Consider the following 26300-nt stretch of genomic DNA (forward strand, 5'->3'; position numbering starts at 1 on the left):
CGTTAGCCGGCGCTGAATGATGACGCATCCACTGCTTCCGGTTCTTGGCGCTTCCCTGCTGCCCAAGCCAGGTCAGTGGGGGAGCTCGGCTGGCCTACCCGGGTCTGCACGCCGAGGCCGGGGGTGGACTCTGCAAGGGATGGGCCCGAACCTCGCACTCCCGGGCCCTGCCTTGGCGGCGAGCGGGCGTGAGAGCCGGGGCCGCCCAAAGGTGGGCTGGTGGTGGAGGGAGCGGGCTGGTAGTCGCTGCGTGGCCTCGGCCTTGAGACACCCGATCCCAGCTTTCTTGGAGATGGTATCGCCAGGACCTGTTTTCTCTCGATTCCGAGACTTGGGCCTGAGCTCTCCACACCAGTACTTCAGGGTCGTCTGGACTGTGTCCGACCCGCGACCCTGTCGTTCTTTTCCTTCCAGCATGACCCGCTGGGCCCCCAGCGCGGCGCCCGGAAGAGCCCACTCAACCTGGACGAGCCCTTTGGCACCTCAGGCCGCCCCGGAGGAGGATGACTGAGACACTATGGGCCACGCGCTGTGTATCTGCTCTCCGGGAACTGTCATCATTGACAATAAGCGCTACCTCTTCATCCAGAAACTGGGGGAGGGGTGAGTGTTTGGAAATGATTCGTCCCCAGGGTTATGATGATTGAAAGACAGCAGTCTGCACATGATTAGGGGCACCAAGGTTTTATTCTGTAGCCTATCCTTTAACTCACCCGACAGAGCCTAGTAACAGGCTAGTCAAGACAGTGGACTCTGGAGCCAGGCCTCCCGATCGACCTGTGTGACCTTGATAAAGCCATGGTTTCTTCATCTGCTCAATGGAGATATTTACTATCTTGTGCCACTGATGGAGCTGTGAGGATTAAATACGATAGTGCATATAAAATGTCTTGCCAGTGCCAGGTTCGCAGCACCTAAATGTTGACTATTCATTTAATGTTCATTGAGCATCTGTCCTGTGCAGAACACTGGGTTAAGACCACAGGACCTCAAAGATTACTGTGTCCCAGCTCTTGAGCTCAAAGTGTAATAATCTTCAAACTTCTCTTAGAGTCACATCTTGGGAGGGTTTCTACTAACTGGGAAAGACATCCCCATTCTCCCCAGGGAGTTCCTCTGGGTCCAAGCAGTGTGGGAGATGACCGTGGTCCTTCACTGACCCTTTTGGCCCACAGTGGGTTCAGCTATGTGGACCTAGTGGAGGGGTTACATGATGGACACTTCTACGCACTGAAGCGAATCCTGTGTCACGAGCAGCAGGATGTGGAGGAGGCCCAGCGAGAAGCAGATATGCATCACCTCTTCAATCACCCCAACGTCCTTCACCTCGTGGCTTATTGTCTGAAGGAGCGGGGCACAAAACATGAGGCCTGGCTGCTACTACCTTACTTGAAGGTCAGAAAGTCTCCTGGCTATGGAGGGGTTGCAACAGGGCCACCAACCAAGAGCTGTGTGAGCAGTCAAGTATGTTAGGAATCAGAGGCTATGTCTTGGGTTTGACCACTTCAAATTTGGAGTTTAGAGGAATCCAAATGGGACTGTAGGGTGTGGGTTGTGTGGTGAAAAGGTTGGTAACTTTTAACCTAGGGAAGGGATCAGACTCAGGGAACAGAAGCTGAAAAACCAACTGTGGGGATATTTGTGTTGCAGAGGGGTACGCTGTGGAATGAGATAGAAAGGCTGAAAGACAAAGGCAACTTCTTGACTGAAGAGGAAATCCTTCAGCTGTTGCTGGGCATCTGCAGAGGCCTTGAAGCCATTCATGCCCAGGGTTATGCCCACAGGTCAGTAGGAGCGTCCTGTGTACTTTCTGGGACAGAAAGCCCCACTAAGAGAAATGAGAGGTCTGAGCTCTCCCCCTAAGGAACACCCCATGATTCTTATGCCTCCCTGGGATTCTAGCCTTCCTGACCAGAGATGCTCATGGGTCATTTCCACTTCCCGACAGGGATCTGAAGCCCACCAATATCTTGCTTGGAGATGAGGGGCAGCCGGTTTTAATGGACTTGGGTTCCATGAAGCAAGCACGCATCCATGTGGAGAGCTCCCGCCAAGCTCTGGCCCTGCAGGTAGGAGTCTGCAGGTTCTTTTGCCCACCTGTTCCCAATCCTTGACCGCTTCTGGTGCATTCCCCAATTTGGTCACATGACCATGCCCTGTGCCCCACTTTTGAGCTCTGGGGCCACTGTTCCAGGACTGGGCAGCCCAGCGGTGCACCATTTCCTACCGGGCCCCGGAGCTTTTCTCTGTGCAGAGCCACTGTGTCATCGATGAGCGGACTGATGTTTGGGTGAGGAGCATGCGGGTGGGAATCTGGGGGGAGAGGAGCTGCTCTGTTCCTCCTGTGGAGTAGAGGAGCAGGAGTTTGGTTTCCAGTGCATGGGGCCCCAGGAACCATGTATGTCCCCATCCCCCTCAACTTCCTTCCTGAGAACTGTCACCAACACTTTACTCAATTGCTGTACTCAGGAAGTGGTAAAACCCTGCCCTTTGAACAGGGTTGGTACAGCTAAGAGTCACAGCTAAAGGCAGTAGCTAAGCAAGGGTTGCAGAGGCCTCCAGCTAACTGACAGTTTCTCTGTCATGTGGCTGACATTAGCATAGTCCTTTTAGTTTATGTAGTCTCCTTTCACTACAGAATTAAGAGGAGAGTTACCATCTCCATTGGTACCCTTTTATGGAATAACCAAGTTACGCTCAGTCCCTAGGCTGTGTGCTATATGCTATGATGTTTGGGGAAGGCCCTTATGACATGGTGTTCCAGAAGGGTGACAGTGTGGCCCTGGCTGTACAGAACCAACTCAGCATCCCACAAAGCCCCAGGTGAGTGATGAAGGGGCACCAAGCACTTCAGACTCTCCTTGACATTGGAGCCTCGGCCCGGCGGATGGGTGCCCCTCAGTCACCCTGCCTTCCTCCCTCCACAGGCATTCTTCAGCATTGCGGCAGCTGCTGGCCTCGATGATGACTGTGGACCCCCTGCAGCGCCCTTATATTCCATTCCTCCTCAGTCAGTTGGAAGCACTGCAACCCCCAGCTCCAGGCCAGCACACTACCCAAATCTGAACAAACCAGTGGCCACGCTGAGGTGGCCCGTGCCTTGTCCTTCACTGGAATCTCTGTCCTTTCTATCTAGGCCTGCTCTCTCATAGCTGGGGCAGGGGGCTGGGGAGAGTAAGCTCAGTCTTCTATCTCTGTTCTCTTACCCTCAGGACAACTGGACAGGGAGTCTGAGTTGGGGCGGGTGGGGGATGGAGAAAGGCAAACTGATAGATTCCGGTAAAGGATCTGAGCAGGACTGCCAAGCTTACATCATGGTCTGCTTCCAAATCGGGGAGCAGGAGAGTGTATAAATAGAATAATAAAGTGAAAGCAGTTTGGTGTGGATCTTGGTCTCGTTGTTCCTGGAGAGGAGATATAAGGGGCCCAAAGTCTGGCCGTTTCCAAGGAACAGCCTGCGGAAAAGCGGGACTGGTGTTGCGTCAGGAGGCATGATTGGCAATGGCTTCTAGCTTGACTAGGTTAAAAACTTAAAAGTTGCTCTGGCTTGAGCAGGCTTCTATGCCAAGAACTGGAACCAGGGTCCCTTAAACGCACATTCAACTCATTCTTTCCTTCCTTCATTCCCAGAGGTGGATAGCTTAGAGCAGCCCAGCTGGTTTGCCAGGCAAGGGCTTCTGGGTGGAGACATCCCAGGAAGCTTGACAGCTAGATAACAGGTCTCAGCCTCAGCCTGGGGGCAAAGGAGTGGAGGAGGCAGCCATGTTGGCCCACAGTCTCTCCCAGATGGTTTTAGCTCACACATGGTTAATGATTAATGAGGCCAGTGTGGCGTGGCAGTATCCAACTGCCACTTCCTGCCTACTCTGCTGAGTAAACAGGGGCCCTGCCTTGCTGGGCTTGAAACCTGTTCCCCAGGGAAGGGCACTGTGTCCCTGAGTCACAGGGAGGGGAGGCAAGGGCAGGGTTGGCATCACTTGCTGCTGAGATTGAAGCTTCTTTCCCCCAACCCTGCCCACCCCCACATGCTGACGTCAGTGTGGGTCCTGGGGTGCCTATTAGCAAAGTTGAAATTTTCCCCAGGGCCCTGGCAAGAGGCTCCCACCAGCTAGCAGAGGAACCGAGGCCAGAAAGAAAGCACAAACAGGGGAGACGACCTGACTTTTAATAGCACAGCCCTAGCCCCCAGCAAAGCAGCAAGACAGTAAGCTATGCAAAGCTGTTTATGCAGTGACATAAACAACTCTAGGAGACGGCCCTGTTCCCTCCCATCCCCCAAGCTTATGACTGGGCTCCGTGCCAAGGAACTTTGGGCCAGCTCAGCCCCACTCCCAAGCCCTCGTAACACAGAGGTGCCTGGGCCAAGCCTTGCTTCCAGAGTCGGTGAATGCAGAAGCAGCAGGAAGAACAGGTCTAGTCCAACTCAAATACAGAAACTTTTGGACTTAAAACTCCTACTTGGAAAAGAAGTGAAGACTCATATCCTTCAATAAGCTGTGGCTGGACAGACTGGTCCAGGATTCAGTCCTCATTTCCTCCCTATCCTGGGTACCCCTGGGTATCCTACATCAAGGTCCCTGGGGTCATGTTTCCTGAGTCTGGCAAGGGATCCTTGGCAGGTCTCACCTTCAGCCATGGAAGGGAAAAGGGTCATGAGCAGCAAATAGGGCAGAAGTAGCAGCAGCAGCAGCACAAAGGAAGGTAGCAGAAGCTCAAGTACTCACATCACAGAGGGAACAAGAAATCGTGCAAGGAGACTGTTTATTTCGAAAGGATTTTGCAATGAACATAGTGGGCTCCAGACAGCTGGTCTATTCTTCTCCCTCATCCTCGTCCTCATAGGAGTCGATGCCAACTTCCTCGTAATCCTTCTCCAGGGCAGCCATATCCTCCCGGGCCTCAGAGAACTCACCTTCCTCCATGCCCTCACCCACATACCAGTGCACAAATGCCCTCTTAGCATACATCAGGTCGAACTTGTGGTCCAGACGGGCCCAGGCTTCGGCAATGGCGGTCGTGTTACTCAGCATGCACACGGCACGCTGCACCTTGGCCAGGTCACCTCCGGGCACCACAGTGGGTGGCTGGTAGTTGATGCCAACCTTGAAGCCTGTGGGGCACCAGTCCACGAATTGAATACTGCGCTTGGTCTTGATGGCAGCGATGGCAGCGTTGACATCCTTGGGCACCACGTCTCCACGGTACAGCAGGCAGCAGGCCATGTACTTGCCATGACGGGGATCACACTTCACCATCTGGTTGGCAGGCTCAAAGCAGGAATTGGTGATCTCTGCCACCGACAGCTGCTCGTGGTACGCCTTCTCTGCGGAGATGACTGGCGCATAGGTGGCCAGGGGGAAGTGGATGCGTGGGTAGGGCACCAGGTTGGTCTGGAACTCTGTCAGGTCCACGTTGAGGGCCCCGTCAAAGCGCAGGGAAGCTGTGATGGAGGACACGATCTGGCTGATGAGGCGGTTGAGGTTGGTGTAGGTGGGGCGTTCGATGTCCAGGTTTCGGCGGCAGATGTCATAGATGGCTTCGTTGTCCACCATGAAGGCGCAGTCTGAGTGCTCCAGGGTGGTGTGGGTGGTCAGGATGGAGTTGTAGGGCTCGACCACAGCTGTGGACACCTGGGGGGCTGGGTAGATGGAGAACTCCAGCTTGGATTTCTTGCCATAATCAACAGAGAGCCTCTCCATCAAGAGTGAGGTGAAGCCGGAGCCGGTGCCCCCTCCAAAGCTGTGAAAGACTAGGAAGCCCTGAAGTCCTGTGCATTGGTCAGACTGAAAGACAAGAAAGAGAAAGAGCAATGTAGGTGGGAGAGGGTCCTGAGGAATTCTATCTTCTCTCTCCACAAAAGACTAAATATCTTAGGAGTCAGAGCAAAAACTAATGAGTATTCAATAGCAGCAACATGCTCTGGAACATGTACAATTAGAATGACTCCCTCAAAAAGGCCTGGAAACAAACGTTCCTGACCCTTAGAATCATCAAAAGCTACCTCCCTTCCATGCCAAACTCTCACCAGCTTGCGGATCCGGTCCAGTACTGGGTCAATGATCTCCTTGCCAATGGTATAGTGACCCCGGGCATAGTTGTTCGCAGCATCCTCTTTCCCGGTGATGAGCTGCTCTGGATGGAAGAGCTGCCGGTATGGGCCGTTTCGGATCTCATCTGCAAGGGCACAAACCACATTGTCAGGGCCCAAACCACAGGCTGTGCTCAGCCGGGACCTCCCTCCCTCAGTGTGGTAGCTGTAGTGAGATATGTGGAATAGCTCATCCTTCTGCCAGTCCAAGATACCAGTGTGAGAGGAACCCAGACCTGCTGTGCAAGGCCAGCATTCGATTAGATTCAAACTGAGTGAGGAGTTTTCAGGGTGAGGAAAGCCAGGTCTAGGTACTCTCTCCAGAAAGAAGCGTTAGAGTCACTCTCTACTCCCCTTAATTCCACCCCCTTCTTTCTCTCACCTATTACAGTGGGCTCCAAATCCACAAAAACTGCCCGGGGCACGTGCTTTCCAGCTCCGGTTTCACAGAAGAAGGTGGTGAAGGAGTCATCTCCTCCACCAATGGTCTTGTCACTGGGCATCTGCCCATCAGGCTGAATCCCATGTTCCAGACAGTAGAGTTCCCAGCAGGCATTGCCCATCTGGACACCTGCCTGCCCCACATGGACTGAGATACATTCACGCTGAGGAATAAAAAGAGGGGACAGCGAATAAGCCCTACATCCACAAGTCCTCACTTATAAACCTCTCTCCCATCCTATCACCTTTTAGCTAGGATGACTCAGTTGGCAAAAGTAGAAATTTGGGGCTGGACAGAGGTCAGAAAAGGCTGGCAGCCTGCCCAGGCTCCCCAACTGGAGGCACCCAGTAGGGCAGGCCAGCCCCTTAGCCTACTACTCCATGGGGTCCTTGTTAATTAAGAGCTGTGGTTCACCCAGCCGGTGTTGCTCAGTGGTTGAGCATGGAACCAGGAAGTCACCAATTTGATTCCTAGTCAGGGCACATGACCAGGTTGGGGGCTTGATTCCCGGTGGGGGGTGTGCAGGAGGCAGCCAATTGATGATGTTTCTATTTCCGTATCCTTCTCCCTCCCCCCCTCTCTAAAAATCAATAAAAACATATTTTTTAAAAAAGCAAGAGCTGTGGCTCCACATGACCCTGCCACACTCATAGAATACTCAGGGAGGGTGGACAGGGCAAGTGCATATGAGACCAGCGCCACTGCAGTAACTGAGACAAGGACAAGCAACTTTCTAGCTGTTCCTGATTCCTACCCTCACAACAACAGCTTCTGAAGAGCCTGAGAAAAGACAGGTTTTCCGGACCTGTCAGTTTACAGCTAGAGGCCCCCACTGGCTTAACTCTTTGCTTGGAGGATGAACAACTGAAATTTCATATAACCTTCTCCCCCTTTCTTTTCTGTGGGCTGCAGAGGTATCTCAGCCTTCCAGTCTGGCATCAACTGACCACACTGGTATCAGGATGCCCTCTCCCCCACCTTTAAATCCCATCTGGCTCTGGGGATCAATCCCATCTGGCTCCTTCTCCTGCTCCCTTCTCCCCCCCGCCCCTCGCCCCCCCCCCCCCCCCCCCCCACACACACACTGCACTCTGGGAGTCTTTACCACCTTCATCCGAGGCCTCAGGCCTCAGGAAAATAGCAGCGATAATGCTGGTGCGTGCAGAGGGCAGGTGAGGGCAATAAGGGTTGTGAGCACTGGGACAGTCGCAGCCCTAAGCTGGCCCCTGCCTGCCTGTCTGAAAGTAACCCCTGAGGCGCCAAAGTGGTGCGGCGCCAGGCCGCGCGGCCGCCCTGTCCCACACGGAAATGGCGGGGTGAAGGTTTCCAAATACTCAGCAAAGGAAGCGGAACCCGCGGTGAGGCACAGAGGTAACCCGCCTTGCCCCGGGCAGCATGAACGCCATCCTGCACCCCGCCCTGTATTCGCCCCCCCCCCCCCCCCTCCAATTACATCCCAGCGGAAAGCGAGGATTGGATTTCGGCCCCCGTTCCTGGGCTATAAATACCACCCCCTACACACACACCTCTTCCCCTCCCCCCAACCTGGCCTGGGCCCGGGCTCCCGCTCGGCTACAGCTGTCTCTGCCCGTCCGCGCCCCCGGGCTCCCGCTGGAGAGGGGCCGGCCCGCCTCACGAGACCGAACCCCATTCCTGGCTCAGAAGCGGGGTGCTGAGTCACGGTGGGGGGAGGCTGTGGGCAGGAGGGATGCACACACAGCCGAAGGCAAAGGGGATGCTGATCCAGTCACCCGATCCCCTTCCACCTTCTGGCGCCAAGCACGTGTTCGGTCCGTGCCAGGGACTGGGTGGGGTGAGGATGGCGGCGGAGGGCAGCCAAGCGGGTCTCCCTCGCCCGCGGAAACTGGGCGCCGCACCGCGTGACTCCCCTCCGGAGGATTAGGGCGCGAACGCTTGGTGGGGCAGGAAGGGATCTCCTGGGCCGCTCCTCTCTCCTAGAGAAGAGTCCCACTCCGCCCACCCCCTTCCCCAGCCTTTGAAAGTGGACCACACGGTCCGGCCAAAGTCAGTAGCCGGACGGGGTGGGGGTGGGGGTGGGGGCGAGGCAAACACCCTTGCGCCTCCTTGAGACGCGGAACGCCAGATGGAGGGCTCCGCGCATCTCCAGAGCGAGCACCCCCGAGGGAGAGGGACAGTTAGGGGGCGGGCAGGATCCTGGCGGGCCGCACTCACCATGTTGAGTCCGGGCGGTGGGTCTCACGTAGAGTCCGGGCGACGGGTCTCAGTGAGAAGTGCGCTAGCTGCAGTGCGGCACCCGCCTTATATAGGGAGGCGGGCCCGCGCCCCGCTCGCCCACTAGGCGCCGAGGCCCAGAGGCCACGCCCCGCGAGGGCCAGGCGGCTCCAGGGGTGGGGCCAGCGCGGGGGCCTCCGGCAAGTCGCGCCCTGGTCCCTCACCTGCCGAACGTGAAGCAATCGGGACTTGAACTCCCCGCTCAGGGTTTGGGGTCCACACGCCGGGCTCTCGAGCTCCGCTGCCGGCACCGAGGGCGCGGAGCCGGAGCGCGTCCCGCCTGCACCTGCGTCATGGGGGCCAAGGCGCGCAGGTGTTCTGGCTGAGGCCGCTGCCGTCGGGGCTGTGCGCCCCAGGTGGCTGCAGCAGGCCTTCGCAGGTGCCCTCCGGCCCTGCCTCTCCGGCGGCTCCCACAGGCCGCCTGGCTCCGGCCGGTCCTCGAGGAACCCCTTGCGGCTGCACGCCCGGGACAGCTGGCCTTGGCCAACGCCCGTGGGCGGCCGAGGACCGCGAGCTGCACCGCCTGAGCCCCACGGTGCCGATCCCTTAGCCGGTCCCGCCGAGCTGCGCCCCGCAGCCTGTCTGCGAGGGCAGACCCCAGAAGCTACCCGGGCTCGGCCGGTGCCCGCGGCTGGGGGCCTCAGTGCCGTCACTATTAGCTCTTGGCGAGCCCTTGCCACTACCGCCCGCGCGCTTTCCTGCTGCCGGAACCGCGGGAGCTCTGGCCTGAAGTCCTTAGCACCTGGACTCGCATCCCAACTGCCCTATGTGACCTTGGGCAGGTGACTTAATGCCACTGAACCCTTGGCTTCTTCATGGGAGAATAGGAGACGACTCCACCCTGAAAGCATTGCTGTGAGGTATCAGAACGCTTGTTGACGCGGAAGAGGAAAAAAGGAAACGAAGACTCTGATATCGAGGCGGATTTTGGCTTTCACGTCCTCTTCTGACCCTCAGCCGAGGGCAGGATCTACAACCTGCATCTTTAGAGCGTCAGCACTCAGGTGGAGGCCTCAGCAGAAGCCATTCCCTCTTTCTATGTTTCATTTCCACTGCTTGCAAGAATGAACGCCAATCCACCTCTGCTTTCCTTGACGTGCCTTACATTTCCTCGCCGTCTCCCTTCACCGGGGAATTTCACCAGGAAGTGCCCCATGTGCCCACCGGCACACACTTAAACCTGTCCCACCCGCTCCTCACTCGGAAAGGATTCACCTGCCGCTCCTACCATAGTGTTTCCTAGGGCCAGGGCTCTCTGATAACACACATAGTAGGACAAAATACCTAGCATGGCAACCTTCTCTCAACAAAAGAGCAAAACGACATCTTACTTAGGCAAAGCAGGGAAAGGAATACGGTGAAACATGGCAAGGTCTCTCTTCCCAGTGGACTTACCTTCTGGTTGGAAGAACAAGATTCATTCATAAAAAAGAAAACTGACAAAGGCATAGAGCAGTGATGGCGAACCTTTTGAGCTCGGCGTATCAGCATTTTGAAAAACCCTAACTTAACTCTGGTGCCGTGTCACATATAGAAATTTTTTGATATTTGCAACCATAGTAAAACAAAGACTTATAGTTTTGATATTTATTTTATATATTTAAATGCCATTTAACAAAGAAAATGAGTTCAACCAAAAAAAATGAGTTCAATAGGTTCGCCATCACTGGCCTAGAGCGAGGCTGCTTTGGGAAATGAGGTCATGGTCTCTACAGAGCAAGAACCTTGGTGATAACAGAACACCGGGCCTAGTGCAGACCTTCCCTGGCTCCTTCCCCCTTGTGCAACCCACCCCAGCACAATGAAGACCAAAAGAGATTTTAGCTTAGGCAAAACCCTAAACGTCTTTGACTTTCAGGTTCAGATGCTTCATTTGTTTTTTGTTTTTTTGTTGTTGTTGTTTGTTTTTATTGGTTTGAGTATCTTTTTTTTTCTTTTTCTTTTATTTATTTATTTATTTATTTATTGCTTAAAGTATTACAAAGGGTATTACATATGTGTCCTTTTTTTCCCTGCCCTTGACAATCCCCTGGCCTCCCCTACCCCTCAGTGTCTTATGTCCATTGGTTATGCTTATATGCATGCATACAAGTCCTTCGGTTGATCTCTTACCCCCCTCCCTCCTGCCCCCAACCCTCCCCGGCCTTCCCACTGCAGTTTGACAATCTGTTTGAGGCAGCTCTGCCTCTGTATCTATTATTGTTCGAAAGTTTATAATGGTCTGTATTATCCATGAATGTGTGAGATCATGTGGTATTTTTCCTTCATTGACTGGCTTGTTTCACTTAGCATAATGCTCTCCAGTTCCATCCATGCCATTGCAAATGGTAAGAGTTCCTTCTTTTTTACAGCAGCATAGTATTCCATGGTGTAGATGTACCACAGTTTTCTAATCCATTCATCTACTGATGGGCACTTAGGCTGTTTCCAGATCTTAGCTATGGTGAATTGTGCTGCTATGAACATCGGGGTGCATAGATCCTTTCTGATTGGTGTTTCTGGTTTCTTGGGATATATTCCTAGAAGTGGGATCACAGGGTCAAATGGGAGTTCCATTTTTAGTTTTTTGAGGAAACTCCATACTGACTTCCATAGTGGCTGCACCAGTCTGCATTCCCACCAGCAGTGCACGAGTGTTCCTTTTTCTCCACATCCTCTCCAGCACCTGTCGTTTGTTGATTTGTTGATGATAGCCAGTCTAACAGGTGTGAGATGGTACCTCATTGTTGTTTTGATTTGCATATCTCGGATGATTAGTGACTTTGAGCATGTTTTCATATGTCTCTTGGCTTTCTGAATGTCCTCTTTTGAAAGGTGTCTATTTAGGTCCTTTGCCCATTTTTTGATTGGATTGTTTATCTTCCTTTTGTTAAGTTGTATGAGTTCCCTATAAATTTTGGAGATTAGGCCCTTATCAGATATGACACTGGCAAATATGTTTTCCCACGCAGTGGGTTTTCTTGTTGTTTTGTTGATGGTTTCTTTTGCTGTGCAGAAGCTTTTTATTTTGATGTAGTCCCAAGTGCAATGATGTAGTTCATTTTCTCTTTAGTTTCAAGTGCCCTAGGATCAGATGCTTCATTTGTAAAAGTGGGATAACTTCAGGTTGTGAGGACCAGATGAATTTAGGAATGTGTATAGACATGGCAAAGCACTGTAAGCAGCTATCTGGATTCTTATTTTATTCATTTGTAGTAGTGCGTGTAGTGCATCATGCTGCATTTATTTGTGTACATTTCCATCTTACTACATAGCAAACTTGAAGGTAAGGACTGTATCTTATTCATCTTTGTATCCCTAGTTCCTACCAAGGTGCTTAGCACATGGTAGGCATGTGCTGAGTGTGCTGAGTGTGTGGTTGGGGGTCACCACAACACGAGGAACTGTATTAAAGGGTCCCGGCATTAGGAAGATTGAGAACCACTGAGCTAGAAGAACTTGAAGGACTCAGCATAAAATTGTACTCACAACTAAGGTTTATTACAGCGACATAGGACAATACACAGCCAGATTGTAAGGGGGAAAAAACACAAAGTGTGTTCTTCCTCCAGAATAAAAAATGGAGCAATATTTCTCTGCAGTGTTTCTGCCCAAAGAAGCCCATTAGAGACTCAACACCCAAGGTTTTTCTTGGGTGTCAGTCACATAGGCACCTTTGCCTAGCACATACAGCAATTCCAGACTCCTGGAATAAAAGCAGCTGTTCAGCATAAATTATATTATTTAGATTAAGAGTCTAGGCACAACAAACCATCATTGTCAGTTAACTGCTGATTTGGAACACTGCAAACGCCAAGTTCCCCAATGCCAGCCAAGGGCCAATCTTGTAAGCAGGCCTTTCTAAGGATAGCAATCTCAGGTGTTTTATGTTAACTTTTTTTCTACACAGTCATATAAAAATGCAGATTTCTAGTTGAGCCAGTGTGGCTCAGTTGGTTGAGTGTCATCCCATGCACCAGGAAGTTGCCGGGTTTGATTCCCAGTCAGGGCACGTGCCGGGGTTGCAGGCTTGATCCCCAGTAGGGGGCGTGCAGGAGGCAGCCCATTGATGTTTCTCTTTCTCCCTCTCCCTTCCTCTCTCTGAAATCAATTGGGGGGAAAAAGTCAATAACATAAAAATAAAAATGCAGGTTTCTAGGTTTAATTGAAAAGAACTGGTAGGTCTGGCCGTACTAGGCCTGCATTCCCCTTTAGCAACAGTGGTAGGCAGAATAACAGTCCTGCAAAAAGACCCACATCCTAATCCCAAAACCTGTGCCTACATTATCTTACATGGCAAAGGCTTGGCAGATGTGATTAAGGTAAACATCTTGAGATGTGGAGGTAATTCTGAACTTTCTGGGTGAGATCAGCCCTTACAAGGGTTCTTACCAGTGGAAGAGGCGGGCAGGAGAGTCAGAGTCAGGGAAGGAGAGGTCAGAAGCAAAGGTCAGGTGTGACTGTTAGCTTTCAAGATGGAAGGGGGCCATGAGTAAAGGAATGTGGGCAGCTTCTAGAAGACGGAAAAAGCAAGGAACAGATTCTCCTCGAACAGATTCTCTACTCTAGAGTCTTTTGAAGGAGGCAACACTTGCAACACCTTGAGTTTGGCCACATAAGACCAACTGTGGATAGCTGGTCTCCAGAACTGTAACATAGTGACTTTGTGTTGTTTCAAGCTACTAAGTTTGTAGCTATTTGTTACAGCAGCGACAGGAAACCAATACGGCAACAAGTGGAGCTTTAGGATAGGCAACAAGCTGCTCCAATTCACTCAGTACACGCCATTCTGTGTCTTCCTGACACAGAAGACAAGTATCTGTTGCCATTTAACATCATATGCTCAGCCTACCTTACACTTTTATGTTACCCTGGCCCCTGTGGCAAGAAGTTTAACAACCCCTGAGCAGGCCTTCTGGCAGGGAAAATAGAGAAGACAAAGGCGCAGGGAGAATTATCCAAGGCATGCTAGTGGAATGAAGAGTCTACTTCTGATTTTGTGCATGCACATATTTTGTGCATGGCTGTGTGTATATCCTCAGGATATATACAGATGCTTCTGAATTAGGGCCGTAGCTCTGCATGGATATGCAGGTAATGGTCCATATTACCAGACTGAAAACATCTAGACATTCACATGCATGTACAGAATCTAGAAGACGATTCCAGGCACTTCACTCTTCCCCTTGAGTCACTGCTTAGTCCATCTACCGTACATGGGTGTCCAGCAAAACACACGCTCTTTGGATTTCTATACTTTTCCCCTTGGCCATTGTTATCTCTGTCTTTTCTAACTTTTTTCCAGAATCTTACACCTCCATCTTGGAGCAGAGCAACAAGTTCCTCAAAGTTTCAAATAACTCCACTGACTCCCTCTGGGAGAGGTGGAGTGGAGCCTTAGTGCACATCCTTCTGTTTCTTTCAGACTGGAGCACCTACCAGCTGTCTTCCTTCGCACAGCCAACCTTCCTAAAGGGATATCTCCACATCTGCTCTCCTCCCCACTCTCTATGCAGGCTTGGTTCCCATGCTCCACTGAGATGATCTGCCAAGTTCTCCAGTGACTTCCATCTTGCCAATGTTTACATCTCTATCTTCATCTTTCTCAGCCTCTCAGCTGTATTTGACATAGTTGGTCCTTCCTCCCTCCTTGAAACACTTCTTTCTTGGCTTCAATGACACCCCCTCTCCTGGTTTTTGTCCTGGCCACTTCTTCTTGGTAGTTTTTCATGGTTTATTTCTAAAGGGAGTTCCCATAGCTCAGTCCTGGGCTCTCTCTTTTCTTTGTTTTTGTCCTTGAAAAAGCAACTGTTGAAGGGGGGTGATGAGTGTTTGGGGTTTTATTATATTATCTCTACTGTAAGTGTATTTTTAAATGTCCTTAATAAAAAGTTACAACATTTGTAGGGTTATCCAAAAGGAACAGAACTAGAGTCTACACATTCCCCAACCATAGTGAAAGAACGGAATAAAAAGAAGTAACATCTATATGTGGATGACTCTCAAATTTGTATCTCCATTTTGGACTTCTCTGAACTTCAGACTCATGTGACTTTTTTCATTGTTGACATCACCACTTGAAAGCCCATGAGACATCTCAAACATAGCACATTCAAAGTAGAACTCGCAATACCCTCACCCCACTCCCTGCCAAACCTGCTCTGTCCTAGGCTTCTGAGTCTGAGTGAACAATATCACCTTCCACCCACATGCTAGGATCACCCTGCATTCCTCTTTCCCTCTCTCCTTCTCCTCTTTTATTAGTTAGATTTTTTTTTTTTTTTGGCTGCAAATAATGAAAAGCCGAAGTAACAACAGCTTAAACAATGAGGGTATTTATTATCCCACAAGAATTCTGAGTGTAGGGCGGTTCCAGGGTTGCTTCAGTGATGTCACCAATAACCCAGTATTTCCAGCTTTCTGCTCTGGCATCCTCAATGAGCTGGTGACAGCTTCGCTCATGATCACAAGATGCCTGCAGCAGCTCCAAGTATCATGTCTCCAATTGACACAGGAAAAGGGGGGTTTCCCCCCCACATCTCTTTTTATCAGGGAGAAAACCTTTCCTTAAAGCATCCTTGCAGACTTCCCCTTTTAGCTCACTGGCCCCGTTCCTAAACCAATCTCCGGAAGGAGGGACTAGAATTACCATGAATGGTTTAAACTGCTCTCTACTCGCTCCTAGGTCTGGGGAAAAGCCATCTTCCCTGAGCAAGTGGAAGGGGAGTAATTAAACAAATCAGGACCCTGCCAGCAAAGAAGAAGTGGAGGCAGGGGGCAGGTAAGGCTGTTGGGTAGGCCTGCTGCACACATTAGCACGTCCCACTACTTTGAACCCAGCCACCTCCCACCGTCCACACTGTAGTCCAAGCCCCAACCCCCATTTCTGGATGCCTACAGTAGCCTCCTAACCAGTTTTCTGCTTCCACTCTTGAACCCCTATAATGCAGTCTCCACACAGCAGCTGTAATAATCTCTCCAAAACACAAAGTAGACAATGGTGCTTGCTTAACCCTCCTATTGCACCTGTCATAAAAGCTGTTCTCCTTCCAAGTCCCTCTAGCTCTGTGATCTCATCTTGTATAGCTCTCCCCTTCCCTCACTCTGTTTCCTTGAACACGTGGGGCTCACTCCTACCTATGGACCTTTGCACTCACTATTTTCTCTGCCTGGGGCGCTCTATCCAGATCCCGCGTGGCTAACACCCTGTCATGCCTTCTCAGCTCCAGTGTCACCTTCTTAGAGAGCCGCTCCTTCTCAGCAGCTGCCCCCACCTCCCATCTCTTTTGGGGCCATTGTCCAGTTTTGTTTTCCCATATGCGACGGCTCTCTGAGATCGTCTTATTAATTTGTTATGTGTTTGCCCATGAAAATGTCAGCTCCTTAAGAGCACAGACTCTTTTTGTCCACCACTGTAACCCTGGCATCCGGTACAGTGCTTGGCACATAGTGGACACTCAATAAATATTTGTTGAAGGAATTAGAGTATTGACTGCCTCTTATTTTATAACTTCGGTACATTAATATGCTTTAAAAATCTGTCTCATTATTCCGTTTTACATAAGGCTTCTTCCCCCACCTGCCTTTCTCTAGAGCTGGTGAAATCTCAGTTGACCCTGAGCCCAACTGGGAGTCCAGTTGGGAGAAGTTAAAGTGCTAGACAAGAACCCGACTGGTGTGACTCAGTGGTTGAGCATCAACCCATGAACCAGGAGGTCAGAGTTCAATTCCCAGTCAGGGCACATGCCCGGGTTTTGGGCTCGATTGCTAGTAGGAGGCATGCAGGAGGAAGTGCATCGATATTTCTCTCTCTCTTCCTTCCACTCTCTGAAATAAATAAAAACATATTTTTAAAAAGGTTAACAAAGTGCTAGATAAGAGAGTTTGGGGCCTAGTGGGTAGGCCCCGAATTCCTCCATCTGAATAATAATTCCCAGGATGACAATTCCTGAGGTCTGTGGCTTCATGAATCAGCCCTGTAGGAGGCTGGGCTTCCTTACCTTTGAAGTGCTGGTTGACTGTGTCTTCTCTCTGGGGATCTTGGCCTCTTAGGTCCAGGTGGGAGAGTGAAGACTTCAGTCTACAACCCAAATCAGAGTTAGCCATGTTGATATTCAGGGTCACTCCCTAGTAAACTGTGATGAGAAGGACTCTGAAAAAGCCCCTCCCTCAAAATAACCCCCACTAATTGCCACAGTGACTGAAATTTCACAGTAGCAACTACTTCCTGGATAGGGTTGCTAGATAAAATTCTCTTATTTGCTAAATATGGCATTCCTATTCCAGGTCATGGTTGCTATTTGGAAAAATGACAGACGAGATGTTGTGTGGTTTCCAGGCAGCATTAGGGTCCATTTGAGGTCATGAATTCGAAGTCAGATTCATCAGCTTGGTTCTGGGTTTTTTCCACTATTTCGCTGGGTCAGTACAGGCACAGACTTGGTAAAGAAATGAATTATGTAGGGTTGTGGTTTAGTCAAATGAAGCTGCTGAAGCTAGAGGGAGACCAGGGAGTTGAGGGGTATGCAAGAGAATGGTCACCACTGCAACTGAACAAGGGAAGGAAGAAAATAGAGACCCAGGACGGAGATGAGGGACAGCGACAACTCTGCCATGTGGAAAGCGGAGAAGCACTGAGCTTGAGTCCCAGATTCTTAATTCTACCACTAATTAACCCCCATGTGACCTTGGGCAAGACATCATGGGAATGGAGGCCCCACCTTGGCTACCTCACAAAGTTGAGGGTCTCAAAGGAAATAAGGGGTAAAGCAGCCTTAAGAACTACAACACAGAATACAAATGTGAGAGATTAACATTTTTATTTCATAACTTTGCCTAAGGCCATAGGGCGAGTCCTTCGTTGGAGAAATCAGGGCAGACAAGACCAGCAACAACTTGCACTGAAATAGGGAGAGACTCCGACAAATAGCCCTGAGCCCTGCTCATTAGCTTGTTTTCCCCATGGAGAACAACAGCAATTCTGGACAGAGCACTTAGAAAGTTTATGTTGTTTAATCTTCACAATTCCCCCTCTTCCCATTCTACAGCTGAGAAAATTGAGGCAAAAAAGTTAAATGCTAGAGCTGAGGCTAAAACCAAGCTCTTATTCCCTATGTTCTATGACAGAGTTCCCACCCAAAGGCCCTGAGGTTGATCTCCTGTCCGAGGACTCCTTGTTCTAGTTCACCACAGACTCGTCATAGCCCCACCTACACTCCACCTCCCTCCCCTATTTGGGCCCAGGACCAGGACTTGCCTGCTGCCTGGTAACCAAGTCAACAGGCCTGCCCTTCCGGGGATGTTTCTAACAACATTTCCACCCTGAGAGCAGACCAGAGCGTATAGGAGGCCAGAGGCTGTGGGTCTCTCACGAACCCATCCCTGTTTTCCATCTAGCAGCAGACAGACGACCCCAGTCAGCACTCAGCCAAACAGCATGGTGAGCAGAGATGGGGTACTAAGCATGCAAGTGAGGGTCCCAGTAGGCCAAGGGGGGGTGTGTGAGGAATCTCTGGGAGTCAGGTACTCATGGGGCTACAGTGTGTGGGCAGGTGGGGTAGGGACGGGGAAAAGAGACTTCCAGATGTGTGTGCCCCTTCCCAAATGTGCTGATATGTGGGGGTATGTGCAGGGGTGAAGAAGGACAGGGTGATGGTAACCAGGATGTGTGTGTGTGTGTGTGTGTGTGTGTGTGTGTGTGTGTGTTTTCTGAGCCTGGACTCAGGAACAGGGCAGCTAAAGGGCTCTGAATTTGGGGTAGGGAGTGTGGGGTACAAAATGTAGGACTGGAGCACAAAATGTAGGCACTGCCCTACACACCCTGGGCCCCATGGCAGATTCACTGTGGTCCCATCTCCCAGCTGTGGGGATACATCCTCACAGCCCTGCCCAACTGCAGTTACATATTAGTGGAGGGAGGGAGGAAGGGAAGGGGGGAGAAGGAGAGGGAGGGTGCTTCCAGTTACCCAGAGTTGTCTGGGTGTGGGATCATTTGATATCTTTAACCTGTCTCCCACACAGGCAGGATAGAAGAGCAGTTAAGGACATAGTTGGAGCCAGGCTGTCCCTGCTTTGAATATTCCTCATTTTGCTCATGACCTTGAACAAGTTGCTTAACCTCTTTGAGAGTCAGTTTCCTCATCTGTAAAATGGGTTAATAAAAATACCTACTCAAAGGGGCTGTTGTGAAGATCAAATGAGATAATGTATGTGAAGCACTTAGTATAGTTTCTGGAACTAATTAATGCTTAATATATGGGACCTAATCAACATAATGACAAAGCCTGCTGGGTACAGGTATGAGATTGTGCTATTTTCACAATCAAGAAAAAGGAGCAAGGGCAGCAGGACAGTGTCTGACTTTGTAGACAGAGCCCGGCCAGGCTCGGAGGTGCAGCAGTTGTCCCTGGCCTGGCCAGGTGGTTGGTGAGCTGAGAAGCTGAGTCAGCTCTCTCTTCTGGACCTGCGGATTTCTGAACTCCTGTGTCCTTAAATCCCTCCCAGATTAATTCGTTAACTTCTCTTACTATGACTCAGTGATTAGGGGCTGAGGGGTTTAGTAGGGGGACCCAACATATGGTGCACCCTAGAATGTGTCATGAAATGAGACAGGCAACATGCGTGCATTCCTTCACTTAATCCTCAAAGAAATTCTAGGAGGGGGCTCTTATTATTGCCCCCCTGTCATAATGGAGGACATCAACAGAGAGGCTAAGACTTGCTCAAGGAAAGTACAGAAGTAGTGGGGCTGGGATACAAATGATTTATTAATTAATCCTAGTCATCTAAAAATCGTAAGTCAAGGCCCTTAAATCATACTAGAGGCCTGGTGCATGAAATCTGTGCACTGCGGGGGAAGAGAGGTTGTCCCTCAACCCAGCCTGCACCCTCTTGCAGTCTGGGACCCATTGGGGGATGTCTGCCTGCCGGCTTAGGCCCGATCCCCACCCCCCCTGCAGTCCGGGGCTCTCACAGTCTGGGACCCCTCACTCCTTACTGCCCACCTGTAGTGGAGGCGGGAGAGGCTCCCACCACTGCCGCTGTGGTAGCCAGCTCTGAACCCGGCTTCTGGCTGAGTGGCGCTCCCCCTGTAGTAGCGCACTGATCACCAGGGGGCAGCTCCTGTGTTGAGTGTCTGCCCCCTGGTGGTCAGTGCACGTCATAGCCACCAGTCATTCCACCGGTTGGTCGATTTGCATATTAGGGTTTTATTATATAGGATAAAAATGTCAGTGACATGTTAAATTTATGGAGAAAGTATCCTCATTAAAAAAATGTACAAACTATTTTAGATATGTAAAAAGGTATAAAGAATAATCTAATGAACACCTGTTACCCACTTTAAGAAATAGGATCTCAAAAAAAGAAAGAAAGAAAAAGGATCGCTTTCCAAGTGCATTCATCTCTACCGGAGAGAACCATTATTCCAAATTTGATTAATATTTTCCTTTGCTTTCTTTATTTTTGCAATATATACATTTTACAAGACTATATAGTAAATATATAAATTTATCTGTCAATGATGCATAGTATTGGTTATATAAATGGTATCATATTATATGTTTCTTCTTAATTTGAGATACATCACTTTAGGCTTCTACTAGCAGTGTAAGAGTTCCCATTTCTTCACATCCTCTGTATTGTTAAGCCTTAATTTGGGGAGATTTGATAAATGCGCTCATTTTATTTGTAAGGTCTGTGGAAATTACTTCTCAAGCAGAGAAGTACTCTGGTAGTACCCAGGGAAGTGGTCTGGGAAACGTCTCTGGTACCCCACTGACTACACTGTCACACATCTGTTAACTTACGAAACTCTCCCTTCCTTAGACAGTGAGCTTCTGGAGGGCAGGGACTGAGTGATAGGTGTTATGTGTCCTCAGTGTCAGCACAGTGTGCAGTACATAGTAGAGGCTCAATAAATCTTTGCTGAAGCAAGAGAGTCAAGCCTTCTTGATTCTCATGGGACTCCCCAGGAAGGACACTGACCTTTCTCTTTTCTTAGACCAACAGTCCTGTTTCAGGGTCAAGGGTTCTTTGACCACCAGCCTTGAATCATGTAGGGAAGACCTTTCTTTCCAGTCCCACCCCACTCCAGAGCCATGCACACCCAAGAGGAAAGATAGCACATGCATGTCGATTCCAGGCCCTCTTTTTCCTTTCTCACTGGCATTTCTGGCTGTCACATGAATCCAGAGTTCTTTCTGCTTCTATAAACCTCTTCCTTATCCTTGACTCCTGAAACTTCACTTGGATCTTGCTTCTCTCATCAGTGGCCCCTAATTTCTTTCTGAACATGAGTGGGTTGACTTTGGTTCTCTGCCAGACTCATTTGATCCCCTCAACATTCCTCAAGATGCTTAGTCCCTGAGCAAGACTCCATAAGCTGAGAACTGCCCACATCTTCTGCTTCCCCTGAGGGGTTTGGCCCAGCCCCCAGAACCAATGCCTCTTGGTCCTCAATGCCACCTGTAAATGCTTAGCCACAGGGGGTGGGGCAAGGAGAGCAGAGTCCAAGAAACTTTGCCCTCAGCCGGAGAACCACTCAAGGAAGGCAAGAAGGCAGGAATTGTGTCCAGGCATGATACGTTTCTCTCTGCTAAGGGTGTTTTCTGACATTTGTCTGCTCAGCGTGAGTGTATCTCAGTCCATGTGGGCCAGGCCGGCGTGCAGATTGGCAATGCCTGCTGGGAGCTCTACTGCTTGGAACATGGAATCCAACCAGATGGGCAGATGCCCAGCGACAAGACCATCGGAGGAGGGGATGACTCCTTCAACACCTTCTTTAGTGAAACTGGGGCTGGAAAACATGTGCCCCGGGCTGTGTTTGTGGACCTGGAGCCCACTGTGATTGGTGAGTGTTGATCCATCTCTTCCATGGCCTTGTCCCAGGTACCACAGCAAGTCCTTCTCTACAACTGGATAGCACTGGAGTGTGTGGTTCCCAGTTACTGCAGCCAATTAGAACTCCAGATCTGCAGAGCTACTGTCACTCAGCTCTAGAGTTTCAATGTCACCCCACATCCCTTTCCTTTTCTTGATGAACACGTAAAGTCAAGGGCAATAGCAGCAACCTGAATGGGACTCCTCCAGGGTAGGACTTGGAGCCTAGAGATGCCACTTCTCCTGGGTACCCTGGGGCTCTGGGAGCCAGGCTACAAGAGGAGTGGGGCCTAAAACTCTGTTCATTGCAGATGAAGTTCGGACGGGCACCTACCGCCAACTTTTCCATCCAGAGCAGCTCATCACAGGCAAGGAAGATGCTGCCAATAACTATGCCCGAGGCCACTACACCATCGGAAAGGAGCTCATTGACCTGGTGCTGGACCGGATTCGGAAGCTGGTGAGAGAAGGGCTAAAGGCTGGGGATTCTTGTTGTGGTTTGGAGGCCAGATAGGGGAAGGGCAGCTTCAGCCCTTGAGAGCCTCCTGGAAAAGTCTTAAACACACAGGATCAGGGCCCTGCATCCTGGTCAGAGGAGGCAGCGTATAGCTGCAGCCCGGAGCTGGATGTCTTCTTTATCTTCTACAGCAACAGGCCCAATCCTGGGCAGCATGGCCACCAGGGCAAACCTGTCCATGGCTGCCTGGCCAAGTGATGGAGGACCATAAGCTTTCCTAGACTACCACCTTGTGTTGTAGGGGTGAGGGCAGAAGGCCTTATGAAGAGCAGGGATCCAAATCATGCTGGCCCAGGGCTCTGTGACTGACTTTGGGGATGAGTTCCTGGGTTGTTGGAGAAACCCTCCAGAAATATCTGGAGTTAAATCAGGGAGACACGGGTATGGGTAGAGCTGGCAAATGGTGATGACAAACATGATTATGTTACAAGATTCAAGAGAGCTGTTGGTTAGAGGCCTCAGGAGGCTTTAGAGAGGAAGAGGGATGAGGAGGAGAGAGTGGGCTGACCTTATCAGGCCCTGTTTTGTGCTCTTGGAAAAAGTCTTCCAAGGATTTTATGACCCATGGAGGGAAGGTGAAACAGCACAAGCTGGTTCTTTCCCATTTGTCAGGTGTGCTTCATACCCCACATTTCTCTTCGCCTTCACTTTCTAGGCTGACCAGTGCACAGGACTACAAGGGTTCCTCATCTTCCACAGCTTTGGAGGGGGCACCGGCTCCGGCTTCACCTCACTCTTGATGGAGAGGCTCTCTGTTGATTATGGCAAGAAATCCAAGCTGGAGTTCTCCATCTACCCAGCCCCCCAGGTGTCCACAGCTGTGGTCGAGCCCTACAACTCCATCCTGACCACCCACACCACCCTGGAGCACTCAGACTGCGCCTTCATGGTGGACAACGAAGCCATCTATGACATCTGCCGCCGAAACCTGGACATCGAACGCCCCACCTACACCAACCTCAACCGCCTCATCAGCCAGATCGTGTCCTCCATCACAGCTTCCCTGCGCTTTGACGGGGCCCTCAACGTGGACCTGACAGAGTTCCAGACCAACCTGGTGCCCTACCCACGCATCCACTTCCCCCTGGCCACCTATGCGCCAGTCATCTCTGCAGAGAAGGCGTACCACGAGCAGCTGTCGGTGGCGGAGATCACCAATTCCTGCTTTGAGCCTGCCAACCAGATGGTGAAGTGTGATCCCCGTCATGGCAAGTACATGGCCTGCTGCCTGCTGTACCGTGGAGACGTGGTGCCCAAGGATGTCAACTCCGCCATCGCTGCCATCAAGACCAAGCGCAGTATTCAATTCGTGGACTGGTGCCCCACAGGCTTCAAGGTTGGCATCAACTACCAGCCACCCACTGTGGTGCCCGGAGGTGACCTGGCCAAGGTGCAGCGTGCCGTGTGCATGCTGAGTAACACGACCGCCATTGCCGAAGCCTGGGCCCGTCTGGACCACAAGTTCGACCTGATGTATGCTAAGAGGGCATTTGTGCACTGGTATGTGGGCGAGGGCATGGAGGAGGGTGAGTTCTCTGAGGCCCGGGAGGATATGGCTGCCCTGGAGAAGGATTATGAGGAGGTAGGCATGGATAGTGTGGAGGGGGAGGGAGAAGAGGAGGAGGGGGATGAATACTAGGGGAATCCTTTGTAACTATCCTAAATAAAGTGCTGTGGCATTATTGTCTCACAAATGTCTTTTTCTCTTGGGGAAAACCATGGGGGGAGGGGTTCAATGAGAGACAGGAAGGCTGGTATCTTAGCCTGGGGTCCCCAGAAAGCAGATCTGATTTCAGATTTCATTAATGGGTGTGATCCTAGGAAGAGGGTGTAAGGCAGGAAAGGAGGGAGAATTTAGAGCAGATGCAGCTGAATAAATGGCATCTCAGAAGCATTCTTTGGGTAGGAGTGGTGGTGAGGATGGGGGAATTGATGCACCGACTCCACTCTGCCATTGGTTAAACCTCCAGTCCATTAAGCATGAACCCCCCCTGAACTTCTGGGTTGCACACCCTTGGGCTGCAGCGTCAACAAAGAACCCCTGGGACAGGAGGTAAGGCGCTTCTAAACAGCACGTGTGTGAAGTTGGTCGGAGCCTCACAAGATTGCAACTGGCGCTGATGAGGCCAGGTGGGTCTGAAGTGGGGCCTCAGAGGAGTCTGATGTAGCTGACACAGTCTGACATAGCTGGTGTCCACCCTATAGAGGGGAGTTATCTTCTTCAGGAAGGCAGTTGGGTTTAGAGAGACCAGAAGCTGGCATTAAGGCAGAACAGTGGCACTGTGGCCGTAACCACGGAACAATGGCTGGGGAGGGGCTGGGCTTGCCCTCCTGCGAACTCCATCAACACTTGCCATTTTTTGATGAAGACAATTGACCCTTTTTTCAAATGCCATGTGTTATACCAGCACAGCTTCCAGCCCTCACTTCCAACCAGATGACTGCCCCTAAAATCTTTGTATATGGACTTTCTGTAGCTCCCGCTAGGCGGGAGGGTTGGTTCAGCCATCGGAGCTGTAGAAACTTGAGCAACCCCACCCTACCCCCAACCCTCCAGCGAGATTCGAGATTCAGTGCCCAGTGTTGCCCTCTGCAATCCTTCCTGCAGCCTCCCGCTCTCAGGAGTGGATGCTGGGAAGCCAACCTTAAAGTGAGTAACATCAGGAAGCTGCTATCACCCCTAGGGCTGGAGGCCAAGGGAGGAGATGATAATGCCAGAGGCTTGGAACTGGGACACCAGGCGGGAGCTGAAGCCTCAGCAGAGCTACCCAGAGTGACCAGGAGGGAATAAGGAGGGAGGGACATTTGGCAAGAGTCAGAGCCATGGAGGAGACACAATCACTGTCTGAGGTGCCCCTTGATTTGAAAGAGGGAGAGAAATACCTTGGCTTCTCCCTTCCTCCCACCCTCAATCTTCTATCAGTGTCTCCCATTGGCTGAACCTAAACAGAAGCTAGTTGGCAAAGGGGCGAGGAAAAAGAGGGTGCAGCCTTTGAGACACAGAGCAGGGCAGGAAGATGGAGGAATGGATCTCAGAGAAAACAGGCTAATAAAACACATACCTGCACCTTGGGCGGCACCGGAAATGGAGTGACTCCTGCCTTCCCAGAGACCCATTACCTGTCCCGTCACTTTTGTTCCAATAATTACTTTGTAGTAAGTAGAGGATGGAGTGGAAGCAACAGAGTGGTGGAGGGGTTAGAGAAGAAAATGGGTGTGCCAGGCATAGCAATTTCCTCCTTCTAGTTTGGAGTAATTTGTCCAAAGAAAGCAAGTATTCTCAGTGTGAGGATTTAAGCTCACACGGGAAACTCTGTCCTGGGAGGAGAGAGGCCTGAAGTTGTGTGTATATGTGTGTAGTGCTGGTGGTGGAGGGTTATTTAATTCAGAGGGAGTATTTAGAAGCCCATTTTGGCTGAATAGCTCAGCTGTATCCTCAAAGCTGTTTATTTTTTTCACTAAGAGAATGGATTTTCAAATCTTTATTTGACTCATGTCTTTCTCGATTGGTTTCAAACTTGGGGAGGGAAGAGAGGTTTTGGGCGGAGAGTCCTTCAAATTCCAAGCAATCATGTCATTTATTGAGCATCTACTGGGCCCTATGTCCATATTACCTGGTTTAATCCTGAGGTAAATACAGTTATACCTACTGGGCTGGAAGCTTCATGGGAACAGAGTCTGTTCTACTCTCAGGACCAGAATGCTGCCCAACATATATTAGATACTCAGTATTTGTTGAATAGACGTGTTAAATGAATGCCTGTTTTATAGATATGGAGACTGAGGCTTGCCCAAGGTTACTCAGCCAGCAAAGGAAGGTGTAAGGATTCAAACCCCAGGCCAGCCTGGGCCAAAGCTTATGCTGCTGCCCTCCCCTTCTTCAGGTGCCCTCCCCTCCTGCCTATAGGATTTACAGGCCCCCCTCCAGACACCAACTTTTCTGGGCCTGCCAAGGCCCAATTCCCAGACAGTGACTCAGGTGCCTCAAAGGCAGGGAGGGGGTGACACTCCCCTTTACTCTGCCCTGCCCAGGCATGTGTTGGGGGGGGGGGGGGGGAATAGCAAGGGTCCAGTTTCTGGGCTGAACAAGAGCAGAGGTGTCTTTGGGCCCATGTTTTGGGGCTGTCAGTGCCTTCTGAAAA

General features: G+C 50.8%; 3 protein-coding genes across 4 annotated transcripts; 2 read left to right on the forward strand and 1 right to left on the reverse strand.

The window, feature by feature from the left end:
* The first annotated feature begins 12 nt into the window (after positions 1–12).
* Positions 13–3385, forward strand: STK16 (serine/threonine kinase 16). 2 transcript variants are annotated; one of them, XM_070422191.1, is made up of 8 exons: positions 15–71; positions 415–603; positions 1176–1395; positions 1651–1784; positions 1949–2069; positions 2195–2290; positions 2702–2823; positions 2928–3385. In XM_070422191.1, the coding sequence occupies exons 2-8, from the start codon at positions 518–520 to the stop codon at positions 3064–3066; spliced, it is 918 nt and encodes a 305-aa protein (XP_070278292.1). In that variant the 5' UTR covers positions 15–71; positions 415–517; the 3' UTR covers positions 3067–3385. The 2 variants fall into 2 exon arrangements, with proteins under 2 accessions (XP_070278293.1, XP_070278292.1); XM_070422192.1 differs by lacking the exon at positions 2195–2290 and having other exon boundaries at positions 13–71.
* A 1359-nt stretch (positions 3386–4744) lies between these two features.
* On the reverse strand, positions 4745–8828 carry TUBA4A (tubulin alpha 4a). The gene is made up of 4 exons (XM_070422193.1): positions 8724–8828; positions 6471–6693; positions 6026–6174; positions 4745–5783 (listed from the first exon to the last, which is right to left on the reverse strand). Exons 1-4 carry the CDS (start codon positions 8724–8726, stop codon positions 4812–4814), a joined length of 1347 nt encoding a protein of 448 aa, XP_070278294.1. The 5' UTR covers positions 8727–8828; the 3' UTR covers positions 4745–4811.
* A 9255-nt stretch (positions 8829–18083) lies between these two features.
* LOC139015035 (tubulin alpha-1D chain) lies at positions 18084–23826 on the forward strand. Its single transcript, XM_070422194.1, has 4 exons — positions 18084–18201; positions 21390–21612; positions 21953–22101; positions 22814–23826. Exons 1-4 carry the CDS (start codon positions 18199–18201, stop codon positions 23795–23797), a joined length of 1359 nt encoding a protein of 452 aa, XP_070278295.1. The 5' UTR covers positions 18084–18198; the 3' UTR covers positions 23798–23826.
* Positions 23827–26300: the final 2474 nt, after the last annotated feature.

This window comes from Myotis yumanensis, unplaced genomic scaffold (genome assembly GCF_028538775.1).
Source record: "Myotis yumanensis isolate MYYU_CA2020_CCGP unplaced genomic scaffold, mMyoYum1.0.hap1 SCAF_8, whole genome shotgun sequence".
Classification (NCBI taxonomy): domain Eukaryota; kingdom Metazoa; phylum Chordata; class Mammalia; order Chiroptera; family Vespertilionidae; genus Myotis; species Myotis yumanensis.